The sequence below is a fragment of the Fundulus heteroclitus genome, chromosome 6, assembly GCF_011125445.2.
Source record: "Fundulus heteroclitus isolate FHET01 chromosome 6, MU-UCD_Fhet_4.1, whole genome shotgun sequence".
In the NCBI taxonomy this organism is placed as follows: Eukaryota; Metazoa; Chordata; class Actinopteri; order Cyprinodontiformes; family Fundulidae; genus Fundulus; species Fundulus heteroclitus.
Window position 1 is genome coordinate 18,719,498 of NC_046366.1, and position 19,726 is coordinate 18,739,223.

General features: G+C 39.7%; 1 protein-coding gene and 1 long non-coding RNA gene across 2 annotated transcripts; one reads left to right on the top strand and one right to left on the bottom strand.

The window, feature by feature from the left end:
* Positions 1-2,238: 2,238 nt before the first annotated feature.
* On the top strand, positions 2,239-4,433 carry foxc1a (forkhead box C1a). Its single transcript, XM_012875673.3, has one exon. The coding sequence runs from the start codon at positions 2,461-2,463 to the stop codon at positions 3,889-3,891; it is 1,431 nt and encodes a 476-aa protein (XP_012731127.2). The 5' UTR covers positions 2,239-2,460; the 3' UTR covers positions 3,892-4,433.
* Positions 4,434-11,541: 7,108 nt separating this feature from the next.
* LOC118563341 lies at positions 11,542-14,087 on the bottom strand. The gene is made up of 3 exons (XR_004931155.1): positions 13,980-14,087; positions 13,414-13,723; positions 11,542-11,859 (listed from the first exon to the last, which is right to left on the bottom strand). It is a non-coding gene; the product is annotated as an uncharacterized LOC118563341 (long non-coding RNA).
* Positions 14,088-19,726: the final 5,639 nt, after the last annotated feature.

Consider the following 19,726-nt stretch of genomic DNA (forward strand, 5'->3'; position numbering starts at 1 on the left):
TATAAAAAACGTTACATAAACAACCTAATTATGATTAAGATAAGATAAGATAAAGTTAGATTTCATTAATGTCCCTGAATGGGGAAATACGGATGTGACAGGGGCAAACACACACAATTATTAGTGATAAGAAAAGAAAAAAAAAATGAATACAAAAAGGAAAAGTAAACTGTCTAATCTAAAGTTAGCTCTAAAGAAAACACCAAGAGTAGAATATCAGGGTAAATAAATAAATTGACTGAAGGAAAAGTTATTTCATTGTGGAAAAATAACTCCAGCCTATAGATCTAACACACAACAACAGAATATGCAATATTTCTGTTTGTATTTCAATATTAAAAGCAAATTTCTAATGGAAATCCAATTAAACGACGATGTAATTTCTAAAAATCCAAATCATTCTTCTCTTTTTGACCACCAGAGGGAACTGCGTTCCTAATTTTAATGGTAAATCATGAACAACGTGCTCCTTCTTCTAGCTCACTTCACAGTTCCAGGACAGTGAAAGTTATACTGTGAATTCACGATTTTTAAAAACTGTGATCTGTCCTGCATGTTAGTCGCCTTTTCATCACGTTAGGTCATCATCATGAATAATATTTAGGACTATGCAACAGGACTTTTGTTATCATTCATTTTAGTCTTTTGTCTAGACTTGTGCAGCAAAGCCAACATATCAAAATCTGATGCAGGTTTTATAATTGTGGGGAAAAAAAGCGTTTCTGTTTATTTGTTGTGATCTCAGCCAATTGTTTATTGGTTGGATAACTGTAATAAAAATGAAAGTATAAAAAATAATTGCGAAACTAATTGCACAAACTGAAATGAATTCAAAACAAACTCCAAACCGATACGTGTGGTAAAGTTCGCACCCAGAAGGGATTTTCTGTTGGCCCAAGGTTGTCCCTGGAAATTTATATCTGTTAAAAGAAACGTTCCTGATGATGGCGTCTCCTTTTTACTTTTTCTTTTCTTTCTTTTTTTTTTTTTTTTGTGTGAAATAAATTGAAACTCTCTTATGCCTGTCACGGTGCCCCGGTCGTGCATAGTTGAAATTATCAGGAGTTTAGGGGGGGACTGGGTGGGCAGAGCGTCGCATTAGGTAAAAAGGGCCCGTCGTGAATTGTGTAAACAGCCCAGGGCGGTGGAAAAAGTTCATGCCCGGGTCCATGTAAGGAGAAACCAGCGGGGCACTGCAGGCCACGGCACGGACATTTAATTAAGCCGACCTGAGGAGGATTTCAGCGAGGCTGGGACTCACGGTGTTCAGCGCCGACGGTACGGATGTGGAGGCCTCAGGTGTCAGCTTATTGAACTTTTTGTGTTTTGGTCTTTTCATACATATAATTTACTTTGTCCGTTTTAGGCGACAGGACTAAAGCCTCAGTGTCAGTCCATGCGGCAATATTTTATTAATGGATTTTAGGTTTTAAAGATTAAAAACATATGCTTGATTATGTTTGTCTGGTCTGTAGCATGGCGTACCAAAAACAACAAATCAATTATATGTAAAATGTTTTGCATCACGCTGTGCTGGTTTATTTTGTGACTTGCATGTATTTATATTGAATAAATATTGGTGAGTTTCAGACCAAACCATCTTTAATTCTGAACTGAGGGATATATTTTTTTCTAATTGCCCACTCAAAAGCACGTTTCCCTGCTTTGATTTCACGTTTGCTCTTTTATCAACACCCTATCGAAGGTGGATGTATGTTGCTTAACTGGTTTTATTCTTAATGAAATTATTCTGAATCGTTTAATAAAATTTTTAATAATTAATTAAAACGTGGTTATGCTTTCTTTAAACATCGTGAAGTATGTTCAGTGTACAGTGTAAAATAATACCCTAAAATTTGGATTAAAATGCTGCATCCAAAAAGAAAATATGTCAGAATCACCAAAGCGTCACAACGCGTTTCTTCCTTTCAAATAAAAAAAAATAAAAAAACAAAACAAAAAAAACAATAGCTTTGACTGATAGAGGATGCACCGTGCAGGAACATGCATTCATGTTCCGTCTGCGTGTTAGTTGCTCCGTCACGTCTAAGGCTTTTTGGCAGGAGCGCGCTGGGAGTTACTGACACCTCCTGAAAGCCTTTCCTGAGAGCTGCGAGTGTGGCCAGCCAGCAGCGCTCCTCCGCTCGGGTTGTGCACGGCCTGACTTCCCATTGGACGCCCAGCGCGCTCTGGAAAAGGGGGCGAGGCTTGCCCGCCAGCAAAAAAAGGGAGGAAAGAATTTAACTGCGCAAAAAGTCCTGTGTGGTGACGGATGTTTCAAAGTTCAGAACTTTTTCCAAACAGTCCCAAGGATGGGGACGGCTTGACGACCATTCTCTTTTTTATTATTATTGTCGTCCCTTTTTTAAAAAAGTGAACCAGCAAGGAGCTGTGATTTGGGTCATCATCGGAGGGAGAAGTGGAGCTCACCCCTCGCAGATTCTGGATCGAAGCGCAGACATGCAGGCTCGCTACTCCGTCTCCAGCCCCAACTCCCTGGGCGTCGTGCCGTACATCAGCGGCGACCCCAGCTACTACAGGGCTGCTGCCGGCGGGGGCTACACGGGCATGGCAGCGCCCATGAACATGTACTCTCACGCGGCGCACGACCAGTACCCCGCCGGCATGGCGCGCGCGTACGGACCGTACACCCCGCAGCCTCAGCCCAAGGACATGGTGAAGCCCCCCTACAGCTACATCGCGCTCATCACCATGGCCATCCAAAACTCGCCCGACAAGAAGGTGACCCTGAATGGGATTTACCAGTTCATCATGGAGAGGTTCCCGTTCTACCGAGACAACAAGCAGGGCTGGCAGAACAGCATCAGGCACAATCTGTCTCTGAACGAGTGCTTCGTCAAGGTGCCCCGCGACGACAAGAAGCCCGGCAAGGGCAGCTACTGGACCTTAGACCCGGACTCCTACAACATGTTCGAGAACGGCAGCTTCCTGAGGAGGAGGCGGCGGTTCAAGAAGAAGGACGCGCTGAAGGAGAAGGAGGAGCGCCTGCAGAAGGACCTGCCGCCCAGGCAGCAGGGCCGGGAGCAGGAGCAGCCCGTGCAGGGCTCCCAGCCCGTCAGGATCCAGGATATTAAGACTGAGAACGGGGCCGTCACGCCTCCGCAGGCCGACTCGCCCTCCTTGAGCGCGGTGCCCAAAATCGAGAGCCCGGACAGCAGCAGCATGTCCAGCGGGAGCCCCCACAGCATCCCCTCCAGCAGGTCGATCGGTATGGACAGCTCCGAGCACCAGCAGCAGCAGCAGCAGCACCAGCAGCAGCAGCACCACGGCCAGGCCTCTGCGCAGGGCTTCAGCGTGGACAACATCATGACTTCACTCCGGGGGTCTCCACAAGGGGTCACCGAGCATCCCTCCGGCCTGGCCGCCTCCACTAGGACAGCAGGTATAACGCCATCTTTGTCCCTGAACTATTCTCCAAGCCAGACATCTGTATATAGCTCGCCATGTAACCAGAACTCCACTACCTCCAACGCTACCTATCATTGTAACATGAGCCTATACGCCGGGGACAGATCGAGCCACTTGGCACCGAGCACGGTGGACGAAACGTTGCCAGATTACTCGGTCACGACCACCTCGTCCTCCCTGGCCCACGGGAATCTGAACTCGGGGCAGGAGGGGCCCCATGCCCACCAAGGGAGGCTAGCCTCATGGTACCTGAACCAGGCCGGAGACCTGGGTCACCTGGGCGCAACGTACCCGGCGCAGCAGCAGAACTTCCACTCGGTCCGTGAGATGTTCGAATCCCAGAGGATTGGCTTGAATAACTCGCCGGTGAATGGGAATAACAGCTGTCAGATGTCATTCCCACCGAGCCAGTCCATCTATCGCACTTCGGGAGCTTTTGTGTATGACTGCAGCAAATTCTGACCGAAATCAAAAGAGAAGAGAAACGAAAGAAGGAAGGAAATGCTCAGTATTTTTTTGTTTTTTTGTTTAACCACATGTTTGAACTCTGTCGTTAAAACTCGTCCTTTTACCTCTGTTTCCTGCCCCATATGGACTAATGTGAGACAAAAAAAGACAGAAAAGACTTGATCCTGTTTTTTTCCCCCCTAAAGAACAGTGTTACTGCAAATAACACGTAAGTTTCTCCTTTTTTTTTTTTTGCTCTTTTTTTTGCTCTTGTGGCTGTGATAGATGTGTCATTTGTCTTGGACGTGTACAATTGCAAATATACTAATTTATTTCTAAAACTGTCGCCAAATATCATGGACCAAACACCCCAAAAGTGTTTTTGTTTTTTTTATTTGAATTGCCTTAACTGCCCAAAAAGTATGTTCCATTATAGAAGTGCAGAGGGAGAAAGGGAACGTGTATATCGCCGTGCTATTTTAATTAAATGTTGAAAAGTATTCTGAAGGAATTTTTTTTGTTTGTTTGTTTAATAAATTGTCATTTTATGTCATTTAGAGTTGCGCCTCATTTCTTATAGACAATAATTTAGGATAGAAACAGTTTTCATTCAGTCTCGATATATTGTGCGTAACAGCTTTTAATTAAACTGATCTTACCACGTGTAGTTTTAATTTTTTTTTTTAAATACGTGAGTTTATCAAAGTAATAAAACATCCGGATATTTGCTGCAAAATAGGCCTAATTATAAAGTGGTTTACCTTCTTATTTTATGATTTAAAAGAATTATCTTGCTGTGGGGTTTCTAAACAAATTGCACACTTAAGGAGCGCGTTTACGTTTTTGTTTTGGTTGATAAAATAAAAATTTGGATAGTTTCCATCTGTATTCTCGAGATTTATGATAGAATACATGAAATCAAGCTGAGTGAGCAACCATGGAGCATGGAGATGAGCCGTACACACATCACAGATTTGTCTTGGACTGCATTGTATGTTTACTGGCGCATACTGGTGCTTATTTAATATCATACCAAACATGCCAAAGATATTCCCTCTGTCACTTCAGTTTGGATGTTTCAGGAGTCTGACAGGTTGCTGACCTAAAAGAAAAAGAGAAAATGTGACCTGCACGTTATTTGGGTATATTTATCAAGAGCTGATTTCAAATGTTAGTTGTAGGGTTTAACTGGATGTGTTTTTTTTTTATGACGAGAGCTAGTAATCACAACTTTGTATTATATATATATTTATAAAATCCAAATTTGTACTTTTTCCAGATGCGGTTAATAGGGTCATATGCTGTTTTGTTCTCTTGTGTATTGTAGTTATTCAATTTATCATCCGAATGTATATTGAAAAGACGTTACTGTTACCAGGGATTCTTCAATAGGACTTGCGCAAAATTATATGCGCAATGATGCGCATACAGTCGTGTAAATAATAATAATAATAATAATAATAATAATAATAATAATAATAATAATAATAATAATAATAATAATAATAATAATAATAATACATATATTTACATTTTGGGAAAAGATTTGTAAATAAAATTCATGCTTATTTATAGGATGCAGAAAGCCTTTTGTAAGCTGTTTAAATATAATTAAAGAAATAAAAAATTAAACTATTTAGCAGTAATATGCACATTTTGATTCCAAAACTTAGAACCTGTTTTTTTTTAAAGCTCGAACTTTTTGAGGGTGTTTTGTCCAGCTGACCCAGAAAAATAATTCAAGACGCTCCTGTTAGTTTGTAACCTTACACGTCGTATTAGAATAGCTTCCAAATTATAACGCAGTCATTTTAGATCAAAATGCCAGGACTGCAATTAGAAGAGGTGTCCTGACTTAACGTGGAGCCCGTTGATATTTCAGACCGCAGTTTAACGCATGGCCTTCGTCATATTCACATTTGGAGGAATTTAATCTTTATATGATCTAATTGTTCGATGCCATCGCCAAAATCCTCTAATGTGCGCAGCCGCTCCCACTGCAGCTCAGTCAGACTCCATAGAAGTCATAAGATTCCTTCTCGAGTGCTTGGGCCCAATAAACAAACGTCGTGTTAGTCCAAAGATTGATGGCGCTCTCAGAGAACGGACCAGGTCAGGAAGGAATAAAATTCAATCAGAGAGCTGGAATCGTTTTTCATGAGACGGAAAAGGCAGAGAGGGAGACGGAGGTCAATGAGGAGGATGTCGGCCGCCAGAGCTCCATCATCAACAATACAACAGGACGAGGCTCACACAAGGAAGGGGCATGATAGTAGACTTTCATGTGCTGTGATTTTATTTCATTTCATTTCTTACACGAGTGGTTGATTTTTCTTATTCAGATCGTGTGGGGGAAAAAAGAGGCTATTTTGGCACAAGACGTATACAGTTGGCACTCGGCCCTGTTTCTCCCAGTAGGGTCCTGCTGCTCATACTGAGCCACAGCAAAAATAAAGCACAAATTTAATTTCACTTTCATTTCCCCTTTTTTTTTTTCCTCGGAGGTGGTGGTAAGAATGAATTGCCCCCAGCTTGTTGTTTGTGCCCCACCAGGCAGATTTTGGCACAGATACAATTCTTCCTCACACACAGCGAACCAGAAGTGGCTCGAGGGGGCAGAGCGTCATTAAACTGGGGCGCACGTCTTTTTTCTGGGGCTCCCAAACACAGACATGTGAAGGCCACAGTGTGAGTCTGTCTCCAGACTTTATACTCTAGCGTCTTCCTGAAACGTTCCGCTACATTCCTGAAAATGCGCAACTTCCCTCGCGGTGCATGCTTCGGGTCAAATGGCGGAGACAAAAGCCGCCTTTAATAATCCAGAAATGTGATTGTTTATTTGATTTTTGAATTGGTGCGTTTTTTCCCCCTACGTTTACATTTTATTTTTGAGCATCCACCTCATCGAATTCACCACGAAACCCGATTTTAGCGCGCCAATCACGCTTAATAAGAAAATAAAAAAAATCCAAATAATCCAAAAACTATATCATTTTAGTTGGTCTATGTGCAAGTTGGTGCGACCGATCCAACAGACGCCTCGGTTGAAGTTCCAGAAATGCCCAGATGCGATGATAACTTTATTTCATGGACGATTTAAAATCTAGGCTCGCTTTTACCTAGTGACCTCTAAACTAAACCCGTTATCTCGTTGATAACCTATTTCTTGCAGCATATCTCAGATAGTTACGAACAAAGAAGTAAGGTAATAAAAAAACAAAAACAAATAAATAAAAAAAAAGATCATTGGCGTGGAGGTTTTCTTTTCAGGTGCCGAATTACACTAATTTTGAAGGGAAATATTTGGATGATTCATACCTTTCTTTTTTTCCGCGCTTTTTAACCAAAACATTTGGCTACAGCCTGGCGCAGAGAGTTGTATAATTACAGTACAATAAATAAGGAGAGAGCTGATTGGTCATGTGTGCCAACCTGGAACCTGCTCAGACTTCCCTCTATTTCCCCCCCCCCCCCAAGATTTTATATTTTCGTGCATTGCGTTTTGTCTGAAACTGAATTTTTTTGTCAGCAATAACTTTTACTATCGCAACCCCCCCACCCCTAAAAAAATGGAGTTTTACACTAACGTGGTTTCCACGGGCAGACTATGAGGATATAAATGGATTTAAGGCCATCGGTGAGTCCCTGCAGACTGTGTGCACCTGTATGGCTGAGTGACCGCAGCTCAGGATGGAAAATGCCTTGTTTTAGCTCTCGGTTGCTCCAAGCGCCCATCTGTTTCTAATTAGGAGCTCACAGACGCAAATTCTGTCTGCCTCGCTGTACGGCCAGCCGAGGGAAAGGTTGAAGGTCCAACACTTGTCTCTCTGTGGGAAATATAACCACCGCATGCAGCCTCCTATGTTGCAAGTTAATTTTTTTTTTTTACAGCAAACGATAAATTATCTTTTTTTTTAAAGTGAATAATCCAGTCGTTGTTTTTCAATAAATTAGAGAAATAACTAACTAACTTCGTATCAAATGAAACCAACTCCTTCTGGAGGGAGAATGGGGCAGTGTGAATTCAGAGCAGGAGGAAACTGCCGACCTGCGAATAACCCGGTAGGTTGAGAAAAGGAACAGAGTTGCCTTCAAGACCGTCAAACAAAACCTGCTTTTTCAGCCCGGTGGTTTCAGCCTGTGTATGGGGACGTTTCACGCCACGCAGCACCTATACAGGCACACGAATGTTTCAGCGAGGGCTGCAGCAAATGCGTTCATTCATTTATTGTCACGTTTTGTGACGTCCAAATATGAAATGTGTGCTGTCAAATCAAAGCCGCACAATATGGTAGGTTGCTTCGTCTGGAATTTTTTTTAACAATCAGATCAGTACAGCAACCAGTGCCCCTGGTTGAGGATAGTGTGTGTCTTTTACATTAAATTAAATCGATTAAATCAAACAACATAACAAATATTTATAGGATAATTGTGTGCTATCCACTCTCAAAAAAGTGAACCGCGGGGCAGTTTCAGTTTTCCATTTTATGTTAACATCTCATTTCCCATTAACGCATAAAAAAGTTGTTTGTTGGGTTAAAAACAAACAATTATGTATTGTTTACTGGAAGAAAAAAAAAATCTTAATCCAACAAACAACTTTTTATGTGTTAGCGGGAAAGGAAATGTATACAATGGAAAACTGCCCAGGATCACTTTTTTGAGAGTGAACTGTTTAATTTTTTTTTTTTACAGCAGCTTCTGTATTTAACATATATCTTCTATGCGTACAACCAGTTAATGGCATGAATTTCAATGGAACAGGAAATTCAGTTTCAGAGCCGGGTAAAAAGAACAAACTTGAACTCTGCATCACTTCAAAAGGAGTTTGGCCCCTGCTATCTGAGCCACAGTAGCAGTTGTCTGTGTCTTTTGGGGGTCCCATCTCATTTTATAGTGCAAGGCGAGCAGTGGGCCGTGTAAACGTCAACAGCAGGCCACTTATGCTGCTAAACTGCAAGGCCACGACAAAGCAATACATGTGTGTGATTCATCCAGTGAACTGACAAAAAACTTTCAGTCAATAAAACTGGTTTGACAATTTGCATGGACTTTATGCAAATTGATATTTTGTATAAATATACGCTTAAATAGGCTTTAATACAGTGTAAGACATAAGTAAAATTCTAAACAACTTTATTTACTCCACTGAATTTGTAAATGCTTATCATTGTGGGCAGTTTGCTTATCTAGTTTATCTTCCATGTCAAAACAAACAAAAAGGGGTATAGGTTTGTAACCAAGGCATGAAACATATGTATAGCATCAGAGGTTTAAAATCTTTTCAAAAAAGGTGTGAATTAAACCTTTTCCGTAACCACCTCAGAAAAGGTGTGTTGTTCAGTGGCAACAACTGCCCCAGGGTTAAGAAACAGAGACTTGCTGGCAAGTTTCAGTTAAGAATTAGGACTTTTGATAAACCAGCTAATGTCTTTAAATCTATTTTTAACTTTACAATCACAACTAAGATGTGCAGTTCTTTGGCAACGCTGGCCTCAATGTTTAGCTGGCTAGTAAGTTCTACTGTAGCATTGCGCTACCACGAAACTAGCTAAAGCTAGGTATACGTATGAATTATTGTTATAAAAAAAGAAGCTTTATCAACCACATGCCATTTTCAAATTTTTTACCCGAATAAAATATTCATTCACAATATTAGCATATTAGCCATGCTGTTCTCTGCTGGACGCTTCCCACAATGGATGAGAGTAGCTATAACAGCTCACTGAACCATCAACGTGAGCAAAAGTCTTATCAAAATGTGAGATTTGTAATTAAACTGAAAATGTAACCATTATGAAGCATTACTTTAATGATCTAAGATGCTAATAAAATGTTTATGATTTTTACTGTCTAATATTTTGTACCATGTACAATGTGACCCAGAAATGTTGCTTGCTCTTATTGTTGTATAGAAATGGAGCAAAACCACAGGTTTGTAAGCGATCCTAAGGAAAATCCTCACTCAAACCAGGGGGCAGAGACAATCATTAATTTTCCCTGGAATGAAATAGGGAGGGTGGAGTGGAGATGGGCAACCAATTGGAGAACAAACTTGACATTTGATTTTAACAGGGCATGCATGTATATTTGTGTGTATGAGGAGAGCAAATTCAGTCTTAAAACATCCCTACTGCAGATGCTTCTCTGCACAAACCATGAACTGGGCTGCCTCAAGTTTAAGAATAGAGTTTTTAAGGGTGTTACAGAGCTCCTGTTGAAACATTTTGAAGTAGCTTGCATGGGAACTTCTTTGTGGAAAATAAAGACAACAGTAGGCACTTTGGGCTCTGTGTGATTAAGCGATTTTATTGTTTTGTAAATTACTCATGAAAAACAGATACTTGGACTGATCAGCCAAGAGATAAAAAAAAAAAAAAAAAGGGGAACATCTTATCTGTTGATTTTACCCAGAGGTTATCAGGTTATGAAATTATCAGAGCGCTACTAGACCTAATCAGGGAATCAGTAATATCACATTCAGTGGGGAAACACACAGCCCTTTCCTTCATCTTGGCCTTACTGTGTCCTGTTTTTACAGCACTGCTGACAGACTGGCTATGCAATGTTCAGTCAACTAGGGTTCAGACGAGTGTTTCATTTGGTTACGTGCTCCATACTTGAACCATATCACCCAGTATAAAGTATGTCTGCACCTTCATTAAACGCAATTTACTCTGTAATTTTATAAAAACCTAATACAGAAAGAATGATTGGTAATAAAATATATGCTTGTGCAAAAGCACATTTGTTTTTCCATTTTATACTCGGACTCACTACAACCCCCCCTCACCTCCAACCAGCACCTTTCAGTTCATGACGTGGATTACTTTGTTGGAAGAAAGGTGAGTTGAAACACAGGTAAGGGAAAAATAACTTTGACCTGAGCCTCAGCTGGTTCACATTTCCACGGTATCTGAAAGACTTTCGGTTTAGTTAAACCACATGCTTCACCAGGGCCATTATACTGGTGCTTCTTCGCCTGGATATATCTTTTATGCCCCAATAAAATTCGTAATAAAAAAATAAACAATAAATTATTGAATTAAAATACATACACATACACTAAAGACTTATGAACAGTAGTATCCAGTTTGAATGGTTGAAATAGCATGTAAAGTCAATTTTGTTTAAAAATTCACTGTAAAAGTTCAGATTTTTTTGCAAAATACATGTTCAAACTTGAAAGTTGAACAAAACTTCGTTTTTTCCAACTATGATTGTTGATATGGTTTTATGAATACATTATGTTGCACTAATATATATATATATATATATATATATATATATATATATATATATATATATATATATATATATATATATATATATATATTAGTGCAATATTGATTGGATGATGCTTAGGCTAAATGCCGACAAAAACCTGCTGTAACATGAATTTTAAGAAGAAAATGGTGTGCTTATTTTTATATGCTGTGATGTGGCTCTAACTCTGGCAAAATCCCTGCTTCACACCAAAGTGTTCGGATGAAACAACAAAGGTGGAGCGACATGCTCCTAACTACTAGCAGCATTAATCCAGACCTGAAACAGTGTTGGTTCTTAGGAAAAGGCGGAGAAATTAATGTCTGCAAAACATTCTCAACAGATGTAAACGACGCAAATATGCAAAAAAAAAAAAAAAAAAAGAAAAAAAAAAGGAAAAGTATTGTTGTGGAAACCAAGAAAGAGGTTGTTGTCAAAAATCAACTAAGCCCCTCGAGACTTAAAACCGGTCCAGATAAGAAAACCAGTTTATCACGCATATGTTGAATCACACACTAGCTGTGGTTCTGGAAGTGTGCAGGTGTGACGTTGTTTCCGTGACTCGTGGAACAGCCAGATGGCATTTGTGTGGGATGGCGAGCAGCAGCGATTTACAGCAGTGGTTCCTTTCACAGATCAGCACTCATATCTCAGTTCCATCTCCAGGCTCTCTGGTCATATAAACATCCCCAGTCCATGGGCCTCTGATGTTTCTGCCTTTGTGTTTACAGTGAGAAGTCAAGCAAATATGTGAACTTTGGGACAAAGAGATCTGGGATGAACAATTGAAGGAGAAGCTTGCCACTTGAATGAGTTCCAGAGAAACATTATACTTTTCATGATGCAGCATTTGTGATTTTATCAAAAAAGAAAAACACAGAATAGATTTTTTTTTTTTACCATACAAAAAATGCTGACAGACATGAATTCCTAGTGAACATCTATGATCCTCTGTATTAAATATCACCTTGCCAGCAAGGTGATATTTAATGTTTTTCAAACATTCATTAAGGTAAAAGCTTTATAAACACATATTTCACCATTGGATCTACACACTATAGAAGGAGTAGGAAACATGTTCAATTACACTGATTCAGCATTGCCATGGGCTGACCCAGAAAGAAAAAGTCACTCTTCAGCACTCAAGGCCTGCAGAATCTCAAATGAACAGTTTAGGAATGAAAAAAGAGAAAGAAGAGAAAATACACACGTGCGCTCACATTTTTGCCCACTGTTTTGCCAGAAGGGTACATTTTCGTTGCAATAAAGCAAACGAGATGCAGCATTCACTTCTGAAGGAGGCGCTTTGTCTAAAAATATTCCGGGTAAAAAATAATCAGGCACGTTTACAATCAAACCCGAAACCCCGTGCAGTGTGCTGTGACTTTAAACATCAAAGCGTGCTCAGAGCAATTGTCTACCCCTTTGCTCCTTTTAAGCCGCCTTTTTTTTTTGGCTTTCGCAAGAAGAAAAATCCCCCGCACATCAAAGAGGGAGACAGAGAAAGTCATTTAGCCTTATCTTAATTGAGCTGCAATTTTAATAATGATCTTACACATTGGGACTGAGGAGGAGCTGCTGGAGGAGAGGCCAGTATACTCGTGCTCCACTGCTCCACTCAGGCTGTCTAATCTCAGTTCCAGACATGTCATTGGCCGGTGATTTATGATGACCTAATGTTTTGTTTACTTCATGTTCATAACAGGCGAGCGGATTGCATGGGGCATGCAGTATATGGAAAACTTGAAAGCGCCGGGGCAGCTTTGCAGGACTGCAATCCCCCAGCAGTTCACAGAAATAAACAGCTCTGTGCTGCAGCCACCTGGCAAAGCACCTCCTTCAAACTGAGGGCCAGAAGCTTCCAGTCGCTCAGAAATGTCTAAAAGTCCCAGGCTGTGTGCTTTAATTGGTTGGCATGATGCTGTGGGAGGTTGCTCTCTCAAATTATCCTCTTGAAAAACACACGGAGCCAGTGTGTTCATGTATATTGTCAATAACTGACTTGCCTGTGCCATGTGTGAGAACAAATGAACGGGGTCTGACAACTGCTTGACAGTAAGGTCAAGAGTCCAGTAAGCCAGTTCACTTGAGCTGAGCTTCTGTTAGTGGTGGTCTGGCATTTAGCAAAGTAGTTGAAAGGGATTCGAGCAGCACACGCTTCACGGAGGAAGTGTTGTTCCTTCCAGGGAAAATGCACACAATGGAAGCTTTATGTAAGTGACTTATGTGATATGATAATGTGAATGGGTCATAATAATTCATTTTACTCACCAGAGGTATGCTGCCATTACAGAATTTCCTTATGTCTATGTAAACATGTGCTTGTGTTTCTTCCACAAGCCTCATCCTGCATATCTGATCTGGAAAAGGCAACTCAAGTTCCCTTTTTTCTAAAGGAAAAAAAAAAAACAGTGTGTGTTGAGGGGTAGTGCATGCTAACTTACAATACGGCCAGAGAGACAGGGGCCATATCTGAATCTGCTTCAAGGGTAGGCAGAGGTTTCACCTTTCTAATGTGGGCAGTTTCAAAACTGATGGCTTCCTGTGTTTTTATTGCAGCATCCATATCGATGATGGAACTCTATAAATTTAAAGACAAACTTATCTGTACAGCACATTTCAAAACAATAGAGGTTAACTGAAGGGTTTTACAGCCAAAGGACACAAAGCATTGAAGTACAATAAGAAAAGTTGATATCAACTAAAGTGTGAAATACATAAATACAATATCAAAGAATACAATCAAAATATGCTGCGTAAATATTCATGTCTAATTTTCAACCTAAAAAAAAGAAAAAGGAAAAAAAAAAGATCTTTACATTCTGGACTGCCATTACCTTTATGTTTGGATCCTGAGAAACTAACCAGCCAAACTAAAGTTCCTTCAGTGGTGTGTGAATGTTCAGAAGATCAGTTAAATTTGACGAGGCAGGAACACTCTTAAAATCAAACAAAACCATACAGAGAAAGCCAGTTAGCCACAACACTGGATTTATATACACATATATATACATACATATATATATATATATATATATATATATTTATATTTATTACAAAAAGGACATGAAAAGGATACTGTTTAGGCAAGAGCCAGTCAGTCTCATGTTGGCAGCTTTACCTTCAATGTTAAGGAGGCTAAATCTGAGAACTACCTCTTAAGTGTAAACAAAAAAAAAATCAAAAGATTTTCTAGAAAATTGTTAAATCTAACAAGGGAGCTAAATGCAGAAATAATCTAGCCAATACTATCAACAGTGGTAGTTGTGTGGTCACAGATAAGATTATTCTTCACTGTTTTAACGAACACTTTATCTTGTATGATTACTTGTTTGAACATGCAAAATCTGAATGTGGGGAACAGGATTTCTAATCAGCACCTTCCCCCTTTGCCTCTGGCTCTCAGCGTTTTAGCGTTACTCCTCTTTCTGTGTCTGAGGTTTATAGAGCTTTAAAAAATGTCAAAACAACAATATCTGCAGGTCTGGATGAGCTTCATCGATTTTTATCTCAAGGCTGCCACTAATAAAGAAGCCTTAACTTCAATCAGTATCTAACCAGCAACATGGTTCCTGGAATCTGGACGTTGCCTTTTGTTCCTTCCCTACTAAAAAGTGTTGAATGCTGTGTCGTTGATAACTACAGACCAATCTTCAAGTTATACTGTATGTGTCCTGGCAGAAATTGTGGAAAAACCTGTTTGGGAGCCACTCAGATTTTCTTTTTTTTTAGATCTAAATGATGTTTTGTCAGACAATCAGTCTGGTTTTACGAAGCACAAAATGGCAACAGCTTTGATCAAAGTGGTGAAATAAAATCATTGAGTCCTTAGATGATAGGAAATATTGTGCTGCTCTGTTCTTCGATCTGTCAGAAAACGTTTGACACAGTAGATCACAGTATTCTTTTGTAAATAGGCTTATCTAGCCAAGCTGTTTGCTGGCTCAAAAATAATCTGTATAAAAAAAAAAAACTCAGTGTATAAAATTTGGTAAGATCATGCCCCTCATGTCTTCCTTCTACTCAGGCTATTTCATTGGGCTCAGTTCTTGGACCAATTTTAATCAATGTTTATGGTAATGATGTCTCAGAAGACCGATGACAAGCTATGCACCATTTTCTTTGTATATGATGCTATCATTAACTGATTTTCCAATTCTCTTGTGCAAACTTTTAAATCTACTTGATTTGCTTTGAATCAGGTTCAGGTACATCTGACTCAGCTCAAACTATTGTTAAATGAATGAAAAAGTAGCTCATGTTGATTTCAGGAGGTAAATCACTACTTTCTGTTATTCGTACAAATAAAACTACAAATGGGACAGAAATCGAGATGGTTAATGCTTACAATTGTTATCATAGATGATGAGCTTTTTTTCAAGGAGCACATCAACATTCTTGTGTATAAATTAAAATCTAAGATGAGTTTCTTCTGCAGAAAAAAACACCTGCTCCGTTCAACTAGTCTGATGCTGCATTCACACCTAACATGTTTTGAATGTCATGGGCATTTGGTTTACATGAAAAGTCTATGGTTGACTTTGTTTTGAGTGTTAAAGCGGAAAAAAATAACTTTTGCAGCTAGACCAGGGGTTGGCAACCTGCGGCTCCGGAGCCGCATGCGGCTCTTTGATCGCTCTGATGCGGCTCAGGTGTTGAAAATAATTATGTCGCGGAGCCACAGGCAGTCGTCAATGCTGGCTGACCAACACTCCTCCTCACCAGTTGGTGGTGGTAATGCGCACTGAAAAGACCTTGCTCACCGTCAAACTCAAGAAGAAGAAGAAGAACTGGTAGTTCACTGGCTGCAGTGACATAAACACAGCGAGGCGGAGTTGAGGTGGCATTTTTAAATGCTGCTTCTTTTTTTTTTTAGTAAATTCTTCAAATGACAAACACGGTGACCTAAAATAACATGGAGTCATTGATGAGGGTGAAGAGAGCTAAACAGCAGGGTAAGAGTCGTTACTATCTCTGACATTTGTTCATTTTCAAAGTGAGGAAACGAACATTTAGCAGAGTTGATGATTTCCATAAAACAACAGTAGAAGTACAAGCGCAGAGGTGTATTGGTTCTGGTGCGGGTCCATTCTGTTGCAAAAAAGCCCTTATGTGCAGCGTTATTTCATTTAAAATTTCAAAAGGATTTTGTGGCTCCCAGTGTTTTCTTTACTGTCTGAAATGGGTCCAAATGGCTCTTTCAGTGGTAAAGGTTGCCGACCCCTGAGCTAGACGCAGAGCTTCAACCAATCAAAGAGACCCCGTTATGTGATGTAGTGGCAAATTTTCCAATTGGACTGAAGGACCATGAAAAGCCAGGAAGTCGACGATGGAGAACAACCTCATTGTTGCTGTTGTGCCCATCCTATTATCTATGATCAGTGGAGCTATCACTACAGAGACAGTAAAGGACCTTACCTGGAGGAGGATTAGCGAGGAAGTTGGGATCTTGGGTAAGTTAACAAAACTTTCAGCACAGTAGATATTTCCCCACACTTGAGGAAAAGAAGAGGGTAGCTTCTCCCAACGCGTGTCAGACGAGTCTGTCGACACTTTGCTGGCACTCTGGACAAGCGTCCAAGTTGACGCGTTGGACGCCTTTTTGAAACTCAAATCATGTTCAGTCTGATCACAGCATAAGATCACTTAATCTCAGCAACATTCGTTCCTTTTTTAGACTTTGCTGACTTATTGAATATGAATTTACATGAGAACACTCTTAAGGAATTGTATCATTATGCTCTATATGTTTTATTGCTGGTTGTGGATGTCCTGTTCAATGTTGTCATCTGTGCAGCTGTTGGTCAAATACTTTGTGAATAATTGTGTCCTGGAACTATTTACCTGACTAGTTTTATGACTAGGCCCTAGAACCAGAATAGATTGTGTTCCAAGGCTTTTTAAATGTTTGCTTCCAAATCGAAACAGAACTGGGTACGAAGCCGTTAAATAAGCGGCCCCCTCAGCCTGGAATAATTTATGCAAGAGTCCAAACTGACAGACCTAATGACACTTGTTGAGCTAAAATCACTACTTAAAGACCTCGAAGAACAGAGCCTAACTGCAATTTCTTTCAAGTCATTACATTTTTTTTCTTGTTGATTATATTATTTTATGGTTTTAAAACTATGTGAATGTGTGTCCCTGTATGGACCTAATTGTTAACCATTAACAAATATATTAATATATATTTGCTAACGGTGCTGCTGTCTTGCCAGGTCGGATAAATAAAGGTTCATGTGTGTAGCCTGAGGTCACTCTGACTGCTTTACAAATAGCTACTTCTAACAATACCAACATGACATGGTCAAAAATTTCCCCACACTGATTGTGATGCCAGGCCTAGTCTTTGTTGTCATATTTTAATTTGTCAAAACTTTGATATTCTACCATACTTTTACCTAATGCACTGCTCAGTGTGATTAGTGTGTGCCCAAAGGTTGTTAATTAACCTGGAAAACAAGAATGATAATGTGTAGCACACTATTCATATAATCAATCTGGAACTGTTTCCATCGAATCTGTTCAGGGAAAGGACGGACATTCAATTCAGTTAAATTCAGTTAAATTCAGTTAAATTCAACTCAATTCAATTTTATTTATATAGCACCAATTCATGAAGCATGTCATCTCAGCAGTACTTTCCGAGCTGATTGGGCGATGTGGCACCTAGTGCCAACCTACCAAAGTTTGGTTTTAGCCAATCACAGTATCACATGAAAATGTTGTAAGTAGGCACAAACATCCTTGCCATCGAAAAATCCACAGAGCGTTTATAGCTGTTCTTCTTTCAAAGAGGAAATCGTAACATTGCCTGCGAGCTGAATTCTCACGGTATTTGTGCTTTCACAAGCACACGAGAATCCATCTTTTCCCACTGCGTCCACAACTATTCGAGAAGCGACTCAGCACGAGTTGTCTAATCACTTTTGCAGTAATCTGATTTAAAGCGGCACATACAGGCTGTGATGAAAGCAAGCGGTGCCGAACCCACAGCTGAACCAAAATAAACATGACAGAGGAGCATTTTATCTACACGTCTTCTAATGAAAAGTATCAGAGATCTCTACATGTCTTAAACAAATTACGTATTTCACTGCACTTCAGCCAGATGGGAAAATTGCATAAGTGGATGTTTAGAGGGTAAATTTAAATTCAGAATTGTGGAATAGTTAAATCTTGAAGTAAACATGTTTTTGAACTGAGATCTTTCATTCAGTATGCTTCCTGTTTTAATATGAAGGTATAAATTAAACATGTTTTCACATTGTTTTTGACAAATAGTTAGCTAAGGGTGTGTTTGTTTGTATTTGTTTGTATTAAACCTAAAATACTTATTGTGGTTTAAAGCACTAAATGTTGTTGTTCCAAGAATAATAAGCGTTAAAGCCTTTACCTTCTCTTGGTTCAAATCTTACATGACTAATAAGAGTTTTTCAGTGTAGTTAGGGCAGTTCCTCTCCTCTCCAGCTCCTCTTACATGTGGTGTTCCTCAAGGTTCAGCTTTAGGTCCACTTTTTTATCCTGGGCATTTTGTCTTTGGGCTCTAATTTTAGATGACAGTTCTGATAAGTTCTTCACCAAAAAATAAAATGTCATTAAACTCTAAAGGTTCGTTGAACGAGGGTAGCACACTATTATTTGGTGGGGGGAATCTGTAATACCCCACCACAGTAATGCAATTGTCTGTTAAAAGTTTCCCTTTCAGTGCATTGAATTCACATTGTTAAGTTAGTGAGACTGGTGCTAAAATCACAGACACGCCACCTTCCTTTGGACAACCACAGTGAAACATTTTGCAGCCTTTAATAGTAATTTCCTTATCAGACACTGATTTCTTAAGCAGGTTTTCAGAAAGCACAATGACATTCAGGGTCAGATGGCCATACGGGATCTGACTTTGAAATCACTAGGAGCATTAAGACCCATAGGGTCTGGACAAGGACTGGGCTGAAGATTCCCTGGAGGTAGCGATAACAATAAAATAAAGTTTCTTTATTTAGTTTATATTTATTTATTTAGTTTTTTGATATACAAGTTGTTTGTTCCACCACTGATTTTAAATCATGAAGTCATCAACAGGATGCACCCTGCATCCATCCTGGGAGGATGAGTGATTCCTTGACCTGAAGCAACTGATTTATCAAGTCTTCAATGACTAAATGGCAGGTTGAGGAGTTTTTCTTGCTCCAAAAATATTTCAAAACCCCAAACAGAGCTTTCAGTTAAGTTAAGCACAACTTTGCTTCTGTTGTCTCAAAACATGTTGAACTTACTGCTCTTTCTTCGTGTTTGGTGCGTGCCAAGCTTTCCCCTTGTCTAGTTTAATGAGGAACCCGACTGTTATGAAGAGACAGCAAGGTTGAAAGTTCCAAACTACAACAGTTGTCCAGTTTCAGCATCTATTATTGTAATATAAATTATTTGACAAAACACAGATTTTTTAACTTAGAGAAGCAGACAACTGATTTTTAACAAAGCTGCAGTATTTGAAGAAATGCAACACTTTTTACCTGACCTCACATTTTTTGACCTTACAAGCACAAACCAAATTATTGATAGCTCCTACAAGTAGATGTCCAAT